The sequence below is a fragment of the Hippopotamus amphibius genome, chromosome 1 (genome assembly GCF_030028045.1).
Source record: "Hippopotamus amphibius kiboko isolate mHipAmp2 chromosome 1, mHipAmp2.hap2, whole genome shotgun sequence".
Taxonomy (NCBI): domain Eukaryota; kingdom Metazoa; phylum Chordata; class Mammalia; order Artiodactyla; family Hippopotamidae; genus Hippopotamus; species Hippopotamus amphibius.
The window spans coordinates 87,578,350-87,600,751 of NC_080186.1; the positions used below are offsets into that span (position 1 = coordinate 87,578,350).

Genomic DNA, 22,402 nt, shown 5'->3' on the forward strand with positions numbered 1-22,402 from the left:
TTTTAATTTAACAAAAGGAGCTAAGTTAACCAAATTTCCAGCAAAATCAAAGGGAGGGGGAATCTATCTCCCCCACAAAAAAGTACAATTCCTAGCACATAGTAGGAATATCTATGACTACATCGCTTAATAAATGAATGAATGATGGATGGTAGATGGATGCATGGGTGCATGGACTTGAAAATGCCACATATTTAAGGAGACCAGATGAAGATTAGACAATGATTTGAATGTTAATAAACTAAAAGGGAAAGTCTTAAAATTTTTTAAAAAATAAACTGTCAACTATCTTCAGTCAAGAGCAAAGTTATGTGGCTGTAGTGCCCCTGGTTTTTGAGGCAATTGTTGGTGGCATGTTTTACCATCTTGTCATCATTTTACTTTCTCACCTTTCCCCCTTCTCCATATGCTTTTTATTTCCTTATCCCCACTTTCCAGCATTTTCTCTTGCTCATACCTGCCAATCTCATTCATGTTAGTAGAAATAAGGATTAAATGGTTACCTAGAATAAACACTCCCCCACCACAGCAACAGGCTAAAAGGTAGATTAGAATAACCTCTGAGAGTCCTGCCCTCACTCAACTGCAATTCAGTAACAACTGCTATCTTTACAGAGTATATATTATGTACTAAGCATTATTTTGAAAATGACAATTCTCTGAGGGAAGTCTAATTAGCCTTGCTTTACACATAAGGTCACTAAAGCACAGAAAGCTATGAACCTTTTAAGAGCTGACCTATAAGTCGCACACAGATCATTCTGACTCCAGACCCTTTCCATCATGCTTCACTCTGTTTATTCTTGATTCATTTCAATGAACATTTATTAAGAACCTGCCACATGTAAGTCTTTGTTCTTCTAGAGGAGATTCAAGAATCATAAACTCCTCAAAGCAGATTCTTATTTGTGCTTACCTCTCTGTACATCCTTTAACTTTTCAAAGTACTTTTACATTAATCATCTCATTCAAAACAATATTCAGTGACTTGAAACACAAATTCAAGGCCATTAACAGGGATGTCATAGAACTTTGGCTGTACTGACATGAGCAAAGAAGGAACAAAGGAACAACTGAACAATCCAGAAAGTAGGAGGAGAGTTTATTTCAGTGTTCCATCTTCCAGATCATCAGGGGGTGGTCATGAAGAAAGAATGTTCAAAAGCAGAGACTCATCGTGTTAGAGAAAGGGTCTGTGCTGCCACAGAGCCTAGGCTTCTCCATTCCCCAGAGACTAAACTTACAGCTCAGAAAACTTCCACACCACCCCTTGCAATGCATCTTTTGTCTGATATAAAGCAAATGTCACTTAGTTCATTCAGACCACCCAAGGCTAACTGGTCTTTGTTGGTTATTCTATGTTATATTGAGGTTGGAATTTATATTTTTGGTGTTCAAATAATAGCTGTCCTGTTCTTGGTATCAAATATGAACAATTAATACTAGGAGTAAACTCAAAATGAAGTGGATAGAAAGTAGAAAATATAGTGGCTGCTCTATAATACCGTTAGAGATAAATGTTAAGGGTTACAAGACACAAAGCCAGTAATTACTTCTGAATAGAGAGAGTCACTGGCTTATACATCATTGAATATGTTTTGTCATTTCATAATATGGTTGCAAGTAATATATCCACTAAAAATATTTTCCCCCACAACTTATTCAAGAAAAAAAGCTTTCCAAAGTCATAGGTAAGCATATCTGCAGTTAACATGCCATGACCTGGCTACAGTAGTATTTGTAGGTCACTTGGAAAACTCGTGTCACCTATGTCGAGATCAATTTGAATTAATATTACAGTTATTCAGCACTTAATAAGTGTTTGGCATGTCCTGCAAGGTTCTCTCCAGGCCCTAATTAAAACCACACACCCTGCTTCTGTCCTGGCAGAACATTTGAGAAGCCCATAACTAACCAATTTGCCATATCACACCAGCCTCCAGGGTGTGTGTTTATATGTGTTCATTTGAAAATTACATTTTTAACTTGCACATGAAAGTAGCTGATTCTCTGAAAACCGGTTTGGTTTCCTGTTTTTCATGGCAATTGCAACCCTTAATTTACAAAATATTATTCTGAGTGAGAGGGTTTGCTTTTCTACTGAATCATTCTCTTTTGACATTACCTGCCTACCAAGCAGTTTCAAATCATGATAGTATTGTCTGCCCATAAGATAACTGTTAATATTCACAGTGTTATATTAGGAGATGAGATTCACCCATGCAAAAGCTGCTCACATGTAACTATAAATTATTCAGCTTTTCTAAACATCTGCTCTGTTCCCAATTATCAGAGCAAACTGACACTTGTTCAATGTCATTGAAGCCAGCTCTCTGCTTCTAGTTATCTCGAAGCTACCGTGCTGTATTGTTCGCCCTATTCGTCAGTGCTCAGGATTAGAGGCAGTAGATCTGGCTTGGGGAAAACAGTGTTTGCAGTATGCCAAATGCCCTTTAATTCTCTGGCAGGCTTACCCATGGCATGTGATCGTTTGCACGGTGGGTTAGAGCTTTCTTATTATACACATGCTCTTGGGCAAGGGCCAATTGTAAGGCAATTCTTGACTTACGTCCACAAGTAGGAGTATTCTGCACCTTTTTTGACATACTTTTATTTCAGTTTGGTGAATAAAATGTGCCTGACATGTAGGTGCTTAAAAAAAGTTTGCTAAATGTTTGATGAAACTTATTGGACCCCAACTTTAAAAATAAAACAACCTACCTTCTACTAGATTACATACTCTCAATTTTATTGGGAAAATACAGTTTGGCATTCTCATTGGCCACATTATCTGTAAAGATAAAATATCTATAATCTCTTACCCATTAGTAATAATGTAACTGCCGATTACATGTGATCAACACACTACAGTCAAGAATACCTAATTAAAGTCATCAACTATGTGCACTCAGAAGTATCCATTGCAATTTCAGAGCTATTTTTTTAGATGAGTTATGACTAAAAAATAAAATAAAATAAGCAGAACTTTTTCATTGCAAACCTTAGCCATTCAATATTAACTAGCTAATGTCAACACAAACCACGTTGGATTTGATGTATGATTTTCTTTAATTACTTTATCAATTTATTGGCTGCGTTGGGTCTTTGTTGCTGCACACGGGCTTTCTCTAGTTGCAGCAAGTGGTGGCTACTCCTCATTGTGATGTGCAGGCTCCTCATTTTGGTGGCTTCTCTTGTTGCAGAGCACGGGCTCTAGGCATGTGGGCTTCAGTAGTTGCAGCATGTGGGCTCAATAGTTGTGGCTCTCGGGCTCTCGAGCATACGCTCAATAGTTGCTGCACACATGCTTAGCTGCTCTGCAGCATGTGGGATTTTCCTGGAGTAGGGATCGAACCTGTGACCCCTGCATTGGCAGGTGGATTCTTAACCACTGCACCACCTAGGAAGTCCCTGATATATCATTTAGAAACACATAAATTCTTTAACCATTAGAAGCAAAAACTGGTTTATTTTTCTATTTTTACTGGTGAACCACCTGAAATGCAAGCTACTAATGGTTAACTTTGCAAATCAACAAAAAAAAATAATGAAAAAATTTCATAAAATTTGTCACACCAAGATTCATCCTCCATGAGGTTATGCAATAATTAGCATACTGGTTTTATTGCTTTAAAAGACTCCAGAAGAACAGTGGTTTAAGCAAGATTAGAAAGGTTCATTTTCCTCCTACACATAACAATTCTAGCTTCGAGAAATGCACGGGAGGGGAGCAGCAACATTACATGAGATGATTAAGAGACGCTGTTTCTTTCTGCTTGTTGCTTTGCTACTCCTTAAGGGCCTTGGTTGTAAGGTCAAAGGCAGCTGGCCATCACCACATCTGCATTTCAGCTTAGGAAGGGAGAGATTAATGGAGGGCAAACAGTTCTATTTTAAGGATATGACCTGAAAATTACAGAGGTCATGCCTGTTAATATCCTATTGGCCAGAATTTAGTCACATGACATCATTTAAATACAAAGGAGACTGGAAAATGTAGTCTCTAGTAGGGCAGCAGGGAGACATATGAAACTCAAGGAGTTCTATTACTATTTTAGACCAGGAGGAATGGATTGGGGGGAAATTAGCAGGTTGTCAAAGTGGACTAGCATATTCTTTCATTAATTAAATAGATGTCATTCATTAATAACATTTATTAAATAGACACTATCCCCATAAATGATATGAAAATTCTAATAATGCTGGAGCACTGCTTTTTGTTTTCTGTCTAGAACAGTATTTTCACGGACAGGTGTATCCCTGAAGCTATATTAGCACCATGCTTGCTTTAAAATCATTGATATCAAGGTTGAAGATCAAATCCAAAAATGGACCTGGTAGGTTTTCTCTTTCACTAGAGTTGTCAGAGATAGCCCTCCTTTCCCTAGAAAACTGAGGAAGAGAAAGGGGTAACTAACCATTCTTGAGGAATTCCTCTATGTCAAGCCCTGTGCTTGACATACAAACATTATCTCATTTACCTCATTAAGACAACCCTTTGTGAATACTATTACTATTCCTCAAATGAGAAAACGGAAGCTTCCAGGGATTCAATAATTAAGTCAAGTGTGTTAGCTTTGATATGGGCTTACTTTTCATTTCCATGGGTAGAGCTAGGGGAAAAAAAGTGGACCTTCACACAAAAAAAAACTCACAAAACACAGGTAAACCACCAGCCATCTCCTGTTCTCCCAAGATTCTGTGGGGCAGAAAAGAAAGAGAATCTCTGGAAGAGTCAAGTGTTAAAATTGCTCACCATTCCATGTTGAATTCAGCACCTTGTTGGAGACAAACATATCTGAGAGTCTGTGAGTCCCAGCTTGGGGTGGGGTTGGAGACGTGGTCTAGCATTTCCATCAACTGGTCTCAGAAGTATATCAGTAGTGGCACAGTCTGGGTCTAAGACCTGCTGACTCAGGTGATCCCAGAGAAGTGGCCATTGGGCCCTCTCTTTATGTAGTCCTGGCTTTTAATAACAGGGAGCTTGAGCTACCGAAATACAAGTAATTCATCAGTCCTTTCAAAGTATATAGCTAAAGCCAGTCATAAATTTAATTTCAAACATAGCATTGGTGATTACATTCAAACTGTGGTATTATAATAAAATTGCATAACCAGCTTTATATTTAAGACCTAAAGCTTCCATTACTTTGAACGATAATCTTGTGTCCAAGCAAAGAAAGTCTCTCTACAAAGTAGCACTAGCTTAGGAAACTCAGACTGTTTGAAAAAGTCTATTTTAAGAACTCCCACCAAAAACCAAACTCAAGCAGCCAAAGAGAAAAATGATGAAAGCTGGATTTTAATCCTGGTCATACTGACTGGAACACTAAGTGGAGAAATTCTCGGCACAACAAAATCATTCTAATGAAGATCGGTAGAGAAATATTACCTTTATAGGTAATGAGTCAGCACTGTTACCTGTTGGTAGGCCCCAGCTAGCATTTCAATCTTCACTGTATTATCTTAGAAAGTAAAAAACAAAAATCCTTTTGTACTGTTGAGCAAATGAACACTGTCTGTAAGTTCATAAGAATCCACTTTTTAAAAGTTTTGTTTCCACAGTGGCTAATTAGCAAGGAGTTAAAAAGAGCTCAGGCTCTATTGGCAGAGACTTGATTTCAAATTCCATCCTGCCACGGGCTACCTGTAAGCCTCTGGTCCAGTTGCCTTTCTAGGTGCTCAGCTTGCTCATCTGTCGAATGGTACTAATAGTACTCATGGGGGTTGTCGTGAGGAGTAATTAGGCCAGCGCCTGGTATGGTGTAAATACTCAATACATATTAAATGTTATTATAATTGCTAACAAGTAAAGTGCTATAAGGTAGGGCATAAACTTTTGGATTTTTTTTCTCCTGAATTCCTGTTTGTTTGGCCCCAATAGCAAATTCCATCGGGTTGTTAGTTCTTGTTAATGCCACCAAAACCTGAAAGAGATAAATGAACCCTTAGCAGCAGAAACATTGCCTTCTGAAATAACCCTTTCTTGGCACATCCAGCATTTATGTGCTGTGCTTTTTCTAAGACAAAAAATTGCATGTTGGAATTGGATTGAGGATACTATCTCATGATGATTAAGGAAAGTTATTACTAGAACAGTGCATGAAATGAAAGCTACCTGCTTTCACCTAGGGAGCTCTTGAAAATAACCCTCTTTTTCTCCAGCAAGTAAGGAGAGGAAAAATTCCAATAATGGATAGCATTACAAATCCTTTTTCATGTGCTTTGCTTATCTAAATTGGCACATGATGCCTGCTCACCATCTCTCAGGAATTGAGAGAGGTACTAACGCATCTGTCAGGCCCCGCCTAACAGCCCAGGAGGCACCAGGAAGGATATTTCTCTTTCTCTGCTGCCTGTTTCTCGCCAAACTGAATCAGCATTTCTAGGAGCTCAAGTCCCATTTGGAAAGGTAATACCTTCTAAAGATGGGGATGGTAGCACTTATGGAAATTCTAACCCATCAGCTGAGAGATAAGCAGGTGAAGGTTAGAGAGTTATCCCCCAGTGACCTACCCAAAGCTTTCCAAGTAAAAAAAAATTTTGCTTTACATCTACATGTATAAATTTATATTTATATACGTAAAACTAAAATTTCATATATGCACACACAAAAATACAGACGTACATATAAACATATATTGGTATATATGAATGTACCTACACACACATGCAGATATATACATATATATTTCCCCAATTCTTTACTTACAATTGCTAAACTTTCTCTCCACCCAAAACCTTTGGAAAAGGATTGGATATGATGCCCGAATTTAAGCCCTGCATTTTTGGAGTTTCAAATCAGAGTTAAGTATCCTCTTAATTATGAATGATCACTGAGCTAGGAAATAAATATTTATTTGTATTCATCTATATATTTATATTTATAGAGAGAGGGAGAAAGAGAGAGACTTGAAAAGTAGGTTAACCCAAATGACAATTTTAAAATAGGATGGTCAAATTCTGTTCAACAAATAATAAGTTTGGATTCTATATTACAGCTAAATGGAAGAGAGAAATAATGAGGAAAAAGTAAAAACATCCCAGAGATAGATATTTAAAAATCCCTTATAAAGCATGTATCAAGCACCTATACTATACCAGGCATCGTATTAGGTGCCCAGGGTTTCTCCACCTCAGCACTCCTGACGATGTGAACCAGATAAGACTTCGTTGTGGGGACCGTGCCGTGCTTTAGATGTATAGCAGCATCCCCAGCCTCTAGCCACTACATGCCAGTAGCACTTCTCAAGTTGTGACAACCAAAAATGTCTACAGACATTGTTAATGACCTTGGGGAGGAAATCATCCTCAGCTGAGACCTACTGTACTAGCTATACAAAGATAGCACCTGACTACCAGTTGTAATTTTTGTTCTATGTTCCTCAAAAATCCTTGTTCCTCAAAAACTTGGTACCTTATCTGGTGTGGAGGTTGTGAGACCTCCTCTTCTACTGTTGGGCTACCACAGTGCCTGCCCCTCTGAGTTCTGACCTTGTGAGGAGGAAGGCTGGAGAAGAGCCGGGTCCTTGCCGTCAATTACTATTTCCTGGGTCTCCCATTACTTCCACTGACATTCTAATCTTTTAGAAAGCTTTTTCAGAGCAAAAAAAATCTCTAACATTTATCTCAATAATATTTATGTTGTCCATAAATAATATACAGAAGCATCAAATCAACATATAAAACTAGAATATTCAAGTGAGAATTTTAAGAAATGCATCAGTAAGCATCTCCTGGCAGAATTTTGTAGTTCTAAGTAATTAGCACCAAGATGCCTCCTTATTATCCTATTTAATGGAGAGTTGGTTGCAACTAAGTGACAAAGAAGAGAAAAGGGGTGTATGTTTGTTTCTATTTTGTTTTCACAAACATGTAAGATGTGTCATTTGAGGGCAACCTCATCTTAACGCAGCTTTCACCAAGGGCTTGAAAACCTTCAAAAACGCTCATTAGCAGATACTCTGACGAGGTTAGCAGGCTTTCAATCTCACATTCTTACCATGCTACTCTAAAGACATACATGAGAACTACATGATATCACATTACCCATGGGCCTTTCTACAGAGGAAAACAATGACAAATACCAGTGCATTTCATACTTCCCTGAGATGTAATTGCCCAGGCAGACCAAGAGCTCTCTCTCTGTGCCCCAGGAGTAGAAAAGGCAGAGACAGGAGGAAACTAGCATTTGCCAAGTGGTCCCATCTCTTTTATTCCTTATTAAACCCCACAAAGTAGTTAACACTGCCCAGACCTCTAAACGTTTAATTGCCCCAAGATTCAGTCCTTCGAATCCCTGACTTTCTAGGAAATCCTATCTACTCGTATGGCTATAAATACCGGCTCCCAAATTTATATCTTCAACCCCAGACTTTGCTGGGATCCCAAATTTTATATCTGTCTTCTCCATATCACCATTTGACTGTCTCAAATTTAACACATCCCTCAGCAAGCTCCTTTCTTCTCCTCCCCAGATTACTGTTTGGCCAATTGCATTCACATTTTCCAATTATTCAGATCTCTATCATTGGAATCACCCTCAACATCTCTCTTTCTCTCACACCTCATATGTAATCTGTCAACAAATCCTGGTGGCTCTTCCTTTGAAATATTTCCGGAACCCAATCACTTCTCACCCTTCTACCAGCAAGGACCCTGGATTAAGCCATCTTCGTCTAAATTACTACAACTGAGACCTCCGCATTTGACCCTTCAGTCTATTCTCAACACAGCAGCCCATGTCATTGTTTAAATTTCACGTCCTGGCATGTTTCTCCTCTTCTCAGAATTCCCAAGGGCTCCGCAAAGGCCTTACCATGCAGAAGGCCCTATAAGATCTGGCGGCCACCCCCTCTTCCTTTCTCACCATTCATCTCTTTACTCCCTTGGCTATTACTTCAAGTTTTGAAGTTACTCTTCCCTCTCTGCGAAGCACACTCCCCCCACCCTGTGTGTCCCTCATTTCCTTCACGTATCTGCTCAAATGACACTTTGTCAGAGAGACCCTCCCTCACACTATGTAAAGTAGAGCCCCTCCCTCTGTCTCCCTTATTCTCTTGTTTACAGCCCTTATGCTACTTTTTTGGGGAAATATTTTTCTTCATAAACAAATGTATGCATGTATATGTACACATTTGTTTACTGTATATATATATTTGCACATATGTACGTTTATATGTAAATTATATACATATATATGTGTGTGTGTGTATATATATATATATATATATATATATATATATATTCATATTCTAGGGCTAGATTTGATCCTGGGCCACACACACACATTTGCAGGAGGCAGCAAATTATGGTCCAGGACCAAAAGTAACCCTAGTCTCCTTTTGTATAGCTGTGAGCTAGAAATGGTTTTTATATTAGCAAAGGACTGTAAAAGGGAGAAAAAAAAAAGGATGAATATGCAACAGAAACCATATATGGCCTGCAAAGCCTAAAAGATGTACTGTCTGGTCTGTTACAGAAAAATGTCGCCAGCCCCTGTATTAGCGTATTGTTCACTAGAATGTAAATTCCTTGAGGGCAGGAACTTTGTTTTATTCACTGTTATACCCCAGCACATAGGGATAGTACTGGGTACAAAGTAGATGCTAAAAAAATATTTTTGAATGAATGAATAAATGAAGACAATCAGCCAGCGAGGTCTGGTGACTCGTCCAGGGTCACCCAAGAACTTGACAGATGAACCAGGATTCAAACCCAGGTCTGCCTGTTTCCACAGCTGAATCTTGAGGCCCCAGAGCTACATGCAGCAGACTTGAACTTCCTTGTTTTCTACCCAAAGACTCCCCATTAGACTGTCTCTAACATGCTGTTGGGTAAAGGCCCCTGCAGAATAGGACATGGAAGAAAGACACGGTGTGTAGCAAAAAACCTTTGATAATTACCTCATAATAACATTTACATCTGATATCAACAATATTTAATGTGCTTTCACATATGTCACCTCTTCTTAGCTTCACCAAGTTTCTGTATAAAGTAAGGCAAATACTATATTCTCATTGCACGTGTTACAAAATTGATCAGGGAAGTTAAGAGAATTGGCTCTCACAAGTAGTGAGTAGCAGAAACAGAATAATCCAGATCTATCAATTTTAGTATAGAACTTTCTACTGTACCAACCAACATATATCCCCACAACTCTACTGATGGGCAAATGTGCTACCATGGATATGGAGGGAATTTAATAGAATGGTGTCACACCTCAGTAACTTCTAAGTAACCAGAGGTACTGAATTTTACTTGGAGTTCTGTGACATGCAGGAAAACCTCCTCAGCTATAAACAGCCAGCTACCAACAGGCAGAGGCAGCAGGAAAGTCAGAGCTTTGAAATGAAAGCAATAAGTAGGAGAATGATCTGCTTGACCGTACCTTGGACTTTTATTGGTGTGACAATAGCACAGGAATTTTGAGCTACCAGATACATGACCATCTTAAAGAAGGAAGTCAAGAAAACTGACAATTATTTTAGCTGACCCTAATACGCACAGCTGTCATCTCCTGAACTAGCTGCTATATCTAAGCAGCCATCTTTTGAGGCAGCTGATTTTAGAGCTCCGAGTATTTGGCTGAGAAACTATTGAACACATGTGTTTCATGGCTGCCAAGGGCCAGCCTTACAAACTTTGTGAATGCCAGTGGCTCTGTGTTTTCATCCAGGATAGAGGTCACGATGCCACACCCTGGAATTAACTTGAATCTGACATGCAGCTTTAAACTAGTCTACATACCAGCTCAGAATGCGACAATCCAGTTTCAAATGTCTGTTTCTGTCCCTATGAGTTCCCTTACACTTTGTCAGGCCATGTGAGAACTATTTTTTTTTCCCTAGGAAACGTAGTCTCTATAAACAGCAGCAGCTGAAGCCACTGTGCTAGATTTTGTCCATTTCTCACCTCTTCACTCTACTCACTATAATATGGCACAGCTTTTAGAAAACTGTGAAATTAAAATGAAGTGTCAGTTTCCTTTTTTTTATCTTATTTTATTTTTGGCTGTGTTGAGTCTTCATTGCTTCACACAGGCTTTCTCTAGTTGCTGTGAGTGGGGGCTACTCTTCGTTGTGGTGCACAGTCTTCTCATTGCAGTGGCTTCTCTTGTTGCGGAGCACTGGCTCTAGGCGCAAGGGCTTCAGTAGTTGTGGTGCACACACTTACTTGCTCTGCGGCATGTGGGATCTTCCTGGACCGTGAACCCATGTCCCCTGCATTGGCAGGCGGATTCTTAAGCACTGTGCCACCAGGGAAGTCCCTGAAGTGTCATTTTCAATGTTAGGATATGCAGGGTTTTTAAGTGTTGAATAACTATGACTTTTAAACCAAGGTTAATAGTTATAATGTTACAAAGTGTTGCTTGCCTAAAAATAAAATTATAATGTTTTCTCCAAATAATTTATATGGAAACTTGTGTGAGAAAAATTGGCAATCTACAGGATAATGACAGATGGACCATTCCTTTTGGTCCAACTTTAAACTTAAGTCTCTTCGTAAAAGAAATCTCTCAGTTTCATTTGGAAGTAACATTAGTAGTTGCAATGAAGAAAATGGCACCAAGGGTCAAATATTTTTACCTAAGAATCCCCTTTATCAAAAAGAAAACAGAAAAAACTTGAATTGAAAATTGTTAAGTCAAAGTCAGGTATTAAATATCTTCTATATACTTAATGTGATGTTTGGTGTGATGCTGAGTTCTTAGAAGGTATCTGGAAACTTACATTCAATATTCCAAGTAAAGTTTGTACATGGGGAATATGTATTTGAGAGCTCTGTATTTGTACTGTCTTAAGCAATATAAAGTATATCTTTTTGTTCAGACTTGATAAAGAGATCCAAGATCTGGAAAAGGCTGAACTGCAAATCTCAACCAATGAAGAGGCAATTTTAAAGAAACTAAAATCAGTTGAGAGGACAACAGAAGACATAATAAGGGTGAGCATTAGCTAATTTTAAAACTGAGTCCCTTCCAAAATGAGTCTACAAATAGTATATAAATCTTCAAAGTATATATCTACATTTAGGATTTATTTTTTAAACTGTATTAATCATGGAGAACTCTTTTTTCTTATAGTCTGTGAAGGTGGAAAAGGAAGAAACATCAGGAGGTATGTTTTTGAGCAGTCTATGTTATGTCTAAGATATTTTTTGATAAACCCAGTGAAATTTTTCCCTTTATTGTAAATATATTCTAAATGTATTTTGAATTAATATGAATTTTACAGAGTCAATTGAAGACATCTATGCTAATATCCCTGACCTTCCAAAATCCTACGTACCTTCCAGATTAAGGAAGGAAAGAAATGAAGGAACAGAAGATAATGGCCAAAATAGAAAAGGTATATGAAAAATCTATCTTCAATGGTAGGTTCTCAAATTCAGATTTTACAGTATCAAATATTAGCAACTTGCTGTGACATCCTAGCCTTCCAGGTTAAGTAATGGGCCATTTTACAAAGTTCCATGATTTATGTGAGTTACTTGCAGAAGTAGGGATAATGGGGTTACAACATTTATTCCATGCATTTTATTCCCCAGCAAACTAGGTAAGGACAGGGAAGATAAAGGGCTGAGACAAGAAATTCTTAAAGCAAAGCTCCCCTGCTCAAAAATAAGTCTTCCAACAGTGTGACGCAATTATATTCCAATAAAGAGCTTAAGAAAAAAAAAAAAAGTCTCCCAATATATTCCATGTAGTAGCCACTGGAATAAAATGAAATGAAATGTTTGAAGTGAAAATTCCCCTTTAGAACTAGGCATTATTTACTCCGATGTGAGAATGACTTGCATGAAACTAATAGTTCAAAGCCCCAGGGAAAATGAAGGTTTGTATGGGGGCAGAGAGGGAACCTTTGAATTTTAGAGTGGAAAGAGATGCTACACTCTATCTGCAGGGAGCAATCATTCATTCATTCATTCACTCAACAAATATTCAGTGAACCCCTATGCTATGCCAAGCTCAGTTCTCACACTAAGAATACAGTAGTGAATAAAACAGCAAAAATCTCTGCCCTCACAGAGCTGACATTCTAAAGGAGAAAACATTAACAATTAGGTAAATAAATAAAATATTTTCATGTTAGGAAGTGAAAATGCTAAAGAGAAGAATAAAACAGAGAAGGGGGTTAGGGCAAGTGTGGGTGAGGGTGTTGCAGTTTTAGTTTGGTAGCTAGGGAAGGGCAAGAACCACTGGGCTACAGAGGAGAGATGGAATGCAGGATGCAAAGAGGAATGTGGGGACATAGTAAAGCAGGCAGTGCCACGTTGTAGCTTTGCCCAGGATCCCACTAGCTTTACTCTGCCAGTTAAAATCCCAGCCATAGGATCTTGCCAGGGCCATGAAGCAGATTTCAGCTTCCCCCAAAGCAACCAGTTCTCCCCAGTTCAGTTGTTTTATAGTACAGCTTATATTGCTCTATTTTTAGCTCTTCTTCTTCTTAAAAATGGGAATGAAAATGAAAGGAAACATAAGGCAAAATCAGAAGCATGTGATTGTAGCCTTCTCCCTCCTTCTTCAATACCAGTTCTACATTTAATAGCCTCCCAGTTGTGAAATTATTAGAACACTTCTCTCTAATTTCAACAGGCTGCTGGCCTGTACAGAAAGGATATAATAAAATATACTGTGCTCGGCCTTTTACCTACAGTAATTGCACAGAGCAAAATATTCTTCCTCACTAAAAAAAAAAAGATCTGATTCCTCCCACTGAGCAATGTAAAACAGTATAAATCTCTTGTGTTGGATTTATGAATTAGAAAGGGGATATCTTTTGGTTCCCCAGTGAAAATCCTTACCATTAGGAACCATCAGTTAGTTCCTAATCAGCTTCTCCAATCAGCTTCTCGTCTTCAATCCTTTCCATTTTTTCAGTAATTTCATACATCCTTACATAAAAACTCATGTCATTAAAATTAGTCATTATATAATTAATGAATAAAATCAGAAATTTTAAAAAGACATCTCATGAAAGAACATCAAAGGGTATACTTAACGTAAAAATAAACACAGTGAAAGCAAGCTAGTTTACGAGAGAAAATGTTAACTAAATCAGGGATCACATTTGTCTCTCAACAGCTTTGTATGCCATGGAAATCAAAGTTGAAAAAGACCTGAAGACTGGAGAAAGTACAGTCCTGTCTTCAATACCTCTTCCATCAGATGACTTTAAAGGTACAGGGATTAAAGTCTATGACGACGGGCAAAAGTCAGTATATGCAGTTAGCTCTAATCACAGTGCAGCATACAACGGCACTGACGGCCTGGCACCAGTTGAAGTAGAGGAACTTTTAAGACAAGCCTCAGAGAGAAATTCTAAATCCCCAACCAAGTATCATGAGCCTGTATATGCCAATCCATTTTGCAGACCTACAACTCCACAGAAAGAGAAGGTAACTCCTGGACCAAACTTTCAAGAAAGGATAAAGATTAAAGCTAATGGACTGGGCAATGATATGAATGGATCCATACACAGCATGGACAATGGACTTTCAGAGGAGGGGGACAAGAGCTTCAATCACATCAGTCCCGTTCGGCCAATACCTCATCCCCGATCAGTGACTCAACAGGCAGAGGAGATGCCCCACACCCTACAAAAGAGGCTGATGACTCCTTGGGAAGAATCAGATGTGACGCAGGACAAGTATGCTCCCTCTCCAAAGGTGGGACTGAGTCCCAGTGAAGCACTCGTTGGGAAGTCAGAATGCCAGGGTCCTTCACCCACTTGCCAGGAGGATGAGGAAGACATTAGATATAATATTGTTCATTCCCTGCCTTCTGACATTGATGAGAAAGAACCTGTGACAATGATTTTCATGGGGTATCAGCAGGCAGAAGGCGAGGAAGAAAAGAAGCTCCTGACCGGGTATGACGGGATCATCCACGCTGAGCTGGTTGTGATTGATGATGAGGAGGAGGAGGGTGAAGGAGAAGCTGAGAAACCATCCTACCATCCCGCAGCTCCCTACAGTCAGGTTTTCCAGCCTGCCAAACCAACACCACTTCCGAGAAAGAGATCAGAAGTTAATCCTCGTGAAAACACAAACCATAAATCTCCTCACAAAAATTCCATATCCCTAAAAGAGCAAGAAGAAAGCTTAGGCAGCCCCGTCCACCATTCTCCACTTGATGTTCAGATAGCAGGAGATGGGACTGAGGATCCCTCCTTAACAGGTAACAAAAATGACAGGGCTTGCCCCTGCTGTTTAGTCATGTGACAACCTTCTCTTTGTCTTGTTACCAAACCCCCGTGCTTTCAGCTTTTTTCGACCACTTCACAGACTAATAATGCTAATATTTTTTTATTAATGCTGATATGAATTATTATCATCATAAGCAAAGTGCTTAAGTCACTTCAAAAGAAAAAGAAAGTGAAACAAAAATTTGTCGCTTTATTTGGATACTGCATTGATTGACCTTAGTAACTTGAAATTTGCCTTCTGTCATGGTACAGTACTGTGTGTGAACATATTTGACTTACTGTCATGTTGGATCATCAATATTAGGTCTTTTCCCATGAGAATCAAAGCCAGCTCTTTTTTCGTGCTTAAACTTCCTACATAAATTAACAAATTGCCTTAATTTTGCAAGAAAAAACAGGAAACAAGTTTTATTCTCAGTGTGATATTTTATTACTTTGTTATATCTTGTTTCTCTATCCTTTTATAATTTTATTAATTTTATTTCCTTAATTTTTCTACATTTTAAAAAAGAATATCAGTTTATTCTATATTATCTATAACATTTAATGTCACATAATCTTCCCTATCTTAGAAATTTTATTTTTTTATTTTCTAAATATTTGCATTCCATATATTCTCATCCTCTGTAAAGTTTTATAGCTATCTAGCTTTTTTAGCATTGAATAGAAAAATAACACTTTTTCTACAAAAGTGATAGGTCATCAATTTTAGATTCTTTATTATCACAAATATTGTATTCTACTTATTCACAAACAATAAATAAGAATATGATAAAATTAATTATAATAGCTTCCTACCATGGCTAAAGACATAAATCAAATTACCCAGATATAAGTACAAGAGCTGTGAAAGGGACAGTCATTTTAAACGTTCTAATGGAAGAATTTTCACTAAAAAGCAATAACTATTAAGTCCCAGCTAATCCAGCAATCAAAGAACCTGATAATTCTACAGGACTGTGGTAGTACCTACACAATTCAGGAAGGATTCTTCCTCTGCAACCCAGAAACCCAGTCTTAGGTTGCCATTAATACAATAAAATGGACCTCTTCCATTTTTTTAAGTAAATTAGACATATCAATTGTAAATTTAATTATCTGAAGAATTTCTAACCTCTTGGTAAGTGTACACATTATCTTCCTAAATCAGAGGTGAATGATGTGTCCCCACAATGGAAACCTGATAAAACTAAAAGCTCCTTTCTGTTTTGAGAATGATCAAACTTTCCAGCTTAAACAACAACACAAAAGACTTAGAAAAGAGGAGCACGCTGTTTATGGTCAAGAGCAGTGACATCATCCACTATAAAACCTGACATTTTTTAACTTGGATGTTAGCCAGCTCCTCCTGAACACTCTTATTCCTTCTCCCCTATCCATGTCAACACGTACACCCTGGAGAAAAAGATAGGAAGTGACTAATGTTTCCAGACAACACTAATCATGCCACTGAACTAAAATAATGAAAACAGGAAGGCTTTTTCCAGACAAAGTAACAATACAAATTTTGTACTACCCATTAAACATCTTATAAACAGAATGCTCCAAATTCTTGCCTTCTATTATGATGTTGTTTTACATTCCTGTTTTCCAATTCAGCATGTGGATTACAGAACTGATATTTTCAATGGGTTTTTTAAAATAAGTATATCATATTGACATATGCCCTCAGGATACATCCATATTCATAGAATTTTATAGCCACCTATGCAATTTCACAAGCACCAAGTAGGTTGAGCTTCTCCCTCTAAACACGTCCCCCCCTAAAATGCACATTCATACTTGAAAATCCACCCTTTCAGTCCATTCCTTTATTTATGGTATTATAGGTGCCCTACTAAATATAAATATTTGTAGTAGGCATAATAGTTAAGAAGTGTAAGTCTTTTTTCTCTTAGTGTAAATGCTGTTATCAAAGCCTTACCTAAGAGCAATTTTTAACTTGGAAAGAACATGAAGCAGGAAGAAAAATGGAGAAGGATGGAGCCTGCAGATCCTAAAGATCAGGTTTTTTAGTCAAAACTTTGAACACAAGAAAATTTAGGCAAAGTTATGTCCATTTGCTAACGTATCAATAAATAAAACAGGGTCATGTTCAAAGTATCTGGCTCAAGGCCAGATACATCCAACAAGTGGCCCCTGTTAGCTTTTCCTGGGAGTCCATTACTACCCCCACCAGCTAGACAGCTGACTCCCTTTCCAACCTACTTTTGTACTTCTCTTAGCTCTGTTCTCCTCTCTTATAGACGTCAGAGGCATTTCAGGATGAAGAGGTAGGGAACCTCAGCTCCGGGGTATTCACTAGCTAATGGTGCCAACATTGCCAACCTGTGCAACCATTAGGAGCCAAAGGATACTGATAGTAAGGAGGCAAGCTCTCTTCCATCAAGTTAAAACCAGCCGAAACTATGTGTCTGGATTGCTATGGGAAGAGGAGATAGAGATGGGAGAAGAACAGAAAAGAGAAGTAAATAGGACAGCTGATGACAGGATTTTTAGCTGCTACACCAAGGGGCTTTCCCATTGCACCCAAAGCTGTGTCTCCATACATCTACTTGGGGAATTCACACCACCTGCTTACCATAGGCCTAAAGAAAGGAATAGCAGACTCTAACAATCTAGAATTCTTTTTTCCCTGTTAAGAAATGGGACCATGAGTTACTGGATTACCCCACTCCTGAGGATGCAGACATCCAAGATGTCCTTTAAGAACTTCATTGAAAGTGCACAGCACACTGGCTATGCCTGATTTATGAATCTAAGTTGAGGAGTCATTCTAGGGAAGAGGACTTTGCCTCTGCCTTTAAAAAAGACCTTCAAAAGTCCCTTAAAATGAACATTGTCCCTGCTTTCATTTTTGGAATGCGCAAGGTAGAGGTCCAAAAATCCCAAAGTAAAACCTATAGAGACTTGCCTTCTACCTTCAGTTTGCCTCTTGCTGTGGAAGTAGAGTTACATTCTCAGGTTTCACCATCTCCCACAGTTGAGACCATCCTCCTAGCTACAGAGCAAAGGAAATTCTCTCAGCTGGTCCTAAATTCAAGGGAATCTTCTTGATCCTGCCACTGGAAATAATCATTTCCCTTAAGGTTCCAAGGGAAATAAAGCTCTTTGAATTCATTTAAATGAAACATTTCACATAAGTAGAGTGACAATAAAAATGTTACAATATTAGATCCCAAACCCTTTCTCATATTTGTGAAAAAGAGCTTCTTAGAAATAGGGTCATTTCATTTGTTAATAGACAACTAACATATGGCTGTGAAATGAGAGAATATGATTTCCCTTTTTGTTTTTTTTTTTAATTAAACAAAATTTTGCAAACAGTTAAATAGTTGGTTCTCGGGCCATATTACACATGAATGTAATAATCAGTGCCTTCACAGCATCTCTCAACTTTTGGCACATGACTTAGGCAGCTATACTCTGGTCTTAAATATTAAAGGCATGATACCAGAATATCAGAGGACCGTTATGAATTTTAAATCTACTTTTTAAAAATGGTTTCTACATCTAATGTATCATTAGCAGTGAAATATTCTCAAAAAGATAAATCTGCCACGTGAAAGTACTTATAACATATCTTGACAAAGACATTTTATAGTAACTCCAACTCCTAATTACTGGTTCATATTATTTCATTACTAAAAAAATTTGTTCTTGCCATTCTTAGCCAAAGATGAAGCCCCTTGGGATAACCAAGTTTGATGAGTTAAAAGATAATCCAGCCATCATGAATTAGGGTTTATGTCAATGATTTTTTCTCTTCAGTAGTGTATAGCTCAGAAATATGCACAAAACACAATCATTAACCCATAGCTGTTTATCTATGGCTAATAGTGATACTGTGCACTAATCCTGTATTTACTCAATTTATGCTGTGTTTGCTCTATTAATTTTTATAGAAATAGGTTCCTTCTAGTTCTGAACCTGCTTCTTCCCTAAGTTAACCATAGTTTATTATTTCTACTATCTTTTTATGCTACTAAAACAATGCTCACATTGTTGGATAAAATCATCTGAGGTATGTTTCAAACTTTCCTGCAATCTATGAAATGGTCATTTAGAATGAAAATTAAAGCTTTTTTTTTTTTCATAACTGTCTCTATTTTTTCTTTATTTTGCAGCCTTAAGGATAAGAATGGCAAAGCTGGGGAAAAAAGTTATCTGAGAGGTATACCATCTACGAAAGACCCTTTGAAGAAGAAACTAAGAAACATTTGCAAATTTCTCTTCTGGATATTATGTTTCTTTTTCCTAAGATACAAAAAAATTATAGTTATACCCATATTAAGCCATGTGAATAAGCAGTACTCATTATTTGAAAAAAAAATTCCAAAAAAGCTGGAGAGAACAAATGCTTACCTTTTCCAGTTACTTGACATGATTCGGGGTCGGGGGGGGGGGGGAACCAACATATTTTTATTGTATTGATACCAAAGCATTTCTAATAAGAGCTTGTTAAATTTAAGAATAAAGTTATTTAACTAGTCCGACTATATTTTATTAATTGACATTGTAATTCTGCTAACACAAAGATCGAAAGATCATAGGAAGCCACTGCACCTCATCACAGACATATTCATCTTCAACTCTGACAAGTAAACATGCCATCCCGAGTCAACAAGGCTCGCAGACAACTACATCCTCCTGCTAAGGACCAATTCAATTGAGACTTAACACCCTTTGCATACATTTTAAAGGTTCATGAAATGATTAGGCTCATATTTGGGGATTGGATTTGGATTATCTTGATAGTGTACATGACTTTACAGTTGATAATGAATATGTTCATTCTTCTTGAAATATCTTTTCTTTCATTTAATTCAATGTAAATTCCAGGGTACAATGACTTATGACCCAAGGCTGTTGGATGGAAGAGTTGCTAAATTCTCAACACAAATCTGATCTAATGTTTGACCAATTGTTGTAAACAACTTAGAATCCTAATATTAAAACTTAATAAGAAAGTGTACATTTCATTCCTAAGTATTCTTGCCAAGATGTTAAATCATGATTGGAAGGAGAATACCCCAGTATCAATTCTTTCCTACCTTACTTTATTATACTGTCCTCCACCCAACACACTCAAATCCACTCAAACACATCTTCCCCTGGATGGTACCAGTGCAAATTACCCAGGTCCTGCCAAATCTTTCAGTGAATACTCTGTTTTCTCTCAGGGAAAACACTGAACTTCCCTGGTGAGACAATGATGAAATTATCTTAGCTACTGGTGTGGAGGCAATGAGAAGTGAGAGAAGCAGATCCTGATGAGGGCAAGCATTTACCTGGAGAGCATCAGTCTCAGATGAGTTGTTTGCAAGGGGCAGTTGTTCTCTAGGAGAAAAGAGCTCCTCAGCTGGACTGGAATGTTCTCGGAAATCTGAAGGGTCAAATTTCAGAGGCACTTTCACACAATCACCCCTAGTTCAGGTCCAAGGGTCCCATTCCTTCTTTTTCTTGCCTCTGGCTTTAGCATAAGTGACGTGTCAAATCTGCACTTTCACATAAAAGATCACTGATCTTTTGGTGTATATATACTATTGGGGAAAGAGAAAATAAAATATTTAAAGGTAAAAAAAAATCTGCACTTTCTTTTGTAGCTCTGCCGTCCTTGTGATTGAATCATTGGTTTGGGTTTTGGTTTCTGTACACAGAAGTTTATTAGAACACTGCCTGGCACCTAGTAAGTGATCAATAAGCAAATGAATGAATAAATGGTTCAGAAGGGAAAAGATGTAGTCTGCAAGGGGAGGCGGTGTAACACTAGTTGGGCTCAGGCAACATGAGCCAGAATCTGTCTGGTAGATCATCTAGCCACTTACCATGAGGCATGGACCAGGGCTTGTATGTAGAAGTGGCCCAGCATGGCCAGAAGGTGTGGGAGGCGGGAGCTGGACTTTTGCCTGGGGGTGAAGCTGGAGCTGCTGCAGAATTGGCTCTCACGTGGGCAGGATGGGGCCTGAGTTCTCGCAAAGCTGGAGCTGGTCAGTCAGGGCTTTTGAGGTGAGACTGGACTATCCACACAGCCGTCCACTGGCTCCTGTGCTCAATGAAAAGGAAGGAAAGCTGAAAAATGGAAGTGAGGTGTCTTCTTGCTGTTATTGTCTTGCACCATCCTTCCAGTACCCTCTATTGCCAAAGCCTAACATTGTTTCAGCTGGCAAAGGAGAAATGTTTACATCACAAAGCAGGGCAAAGAAGGGTGGATTTGGAGATGAAGCATTAAATGATGAAGATAAAGATGAAGCATTGAACTGGCACAGTCCACCTGTTTTTCTACTCAGCTTCTGTATTTATCCTTCTACATACATTTGACCATTCAAGCAACTAAAAAACAAGTGTTTCCATCTAATAAGATGCAGCTACCCTTTATATAAAGATCACATCTACTCCCCCAAATGAGAAGACACATGCTCCCTAGTTATTCTACAGCTAGAATATATTCAACATATTCCATGTTATTTTAAAGAACAGTTTTAGATTAAGAGAAAAATTCAGAAGGTAATACAAAGTTCCCATATACTCCATACCCAGTTTCCTCTATTATTAACATCTTACATTAGCATGGTACATTTGTTACAATTAATGAACCAACAGTGGTATATTATTATTAATTAAGGTCTCATAGTTTATTCAGATTTCCATAGTTTTTACCTATCATCCTTTTTATCAGTTCCAGGATCCCATCCAGAAAACTACATTACTTTTAGTTGTCATGTTTCCTTAGGCTCCACTTGGCTATGACTGAGTTTTAGACTTTCTATGTTTTTGACAAGCCTGATAGTTTTGCAATTACTGGCCAGCTATTGTGTAAGATGTCCCTGTATTGCAAATTTTCTGATGTTTCTTTCATGATTAGACTGAGGTCATAAGTTTGGGGAAGGAAGACCAGAGAAGTAAAATGCCATTTTCATCACATCATAAAAAGGGTACATACTTTCAACATGATTTATCATTGTTAATGTTGACCTTGATAATCTGGCTGATATAATCAGATTACTTCACTGTAAAATTATTCTTTTTAGCTGTATATTTTGGCAGGAAGTCACTATGCATGGCCCATACTTAAGGAGTGTTAGGCTCACTCTCCTTGAGGACACAGTATCTACATCAATTATTTCAAATGCATCTGCACAGGAGGTTTATCTATTCTCCCCCATTTTGTTTATTTATTCAATCATTAATTT

General features: G+C 38.0%; 1 protein-coding gene across 1 annotated transcript in view; it reads left to right on the forward strand.

The window, feature by feature from the left end:
• The window catches only part of PALMD (palmdelphin), a 48,203-nt gene extending 28,507 nt beyond the window's left edge, over positions 1-19,696 (forward strand). Inside the window, exons 4-8 of the mRNA XM_057720747.1 lie at positions 11,832-11,946; positions 12,086-12,119; positions 12,237-12,350; positions 14,087-15,181; positions 19,337-19,696. Coding sequence (XP_057576730.1) covers positions 11,832-11,946; positions 12,086-12,119; positions 12,237-12,350; positions 14,087-15,181; positions 19,337-19,380 — 1,402 coding nt within the window. The 3' untranslated portion in view covers positions 19,381-19,696. The remainder of the gene's footprint in view (positions 1-11,831; positions 11,947-12,085; positions 12,120-12,236; positions 12,351-14,086; positions 15,182-19,336) is intronic.
• The last annotated feature ends 2,706 nt before the right edge of the window (positions 19,697-22,402 follow it).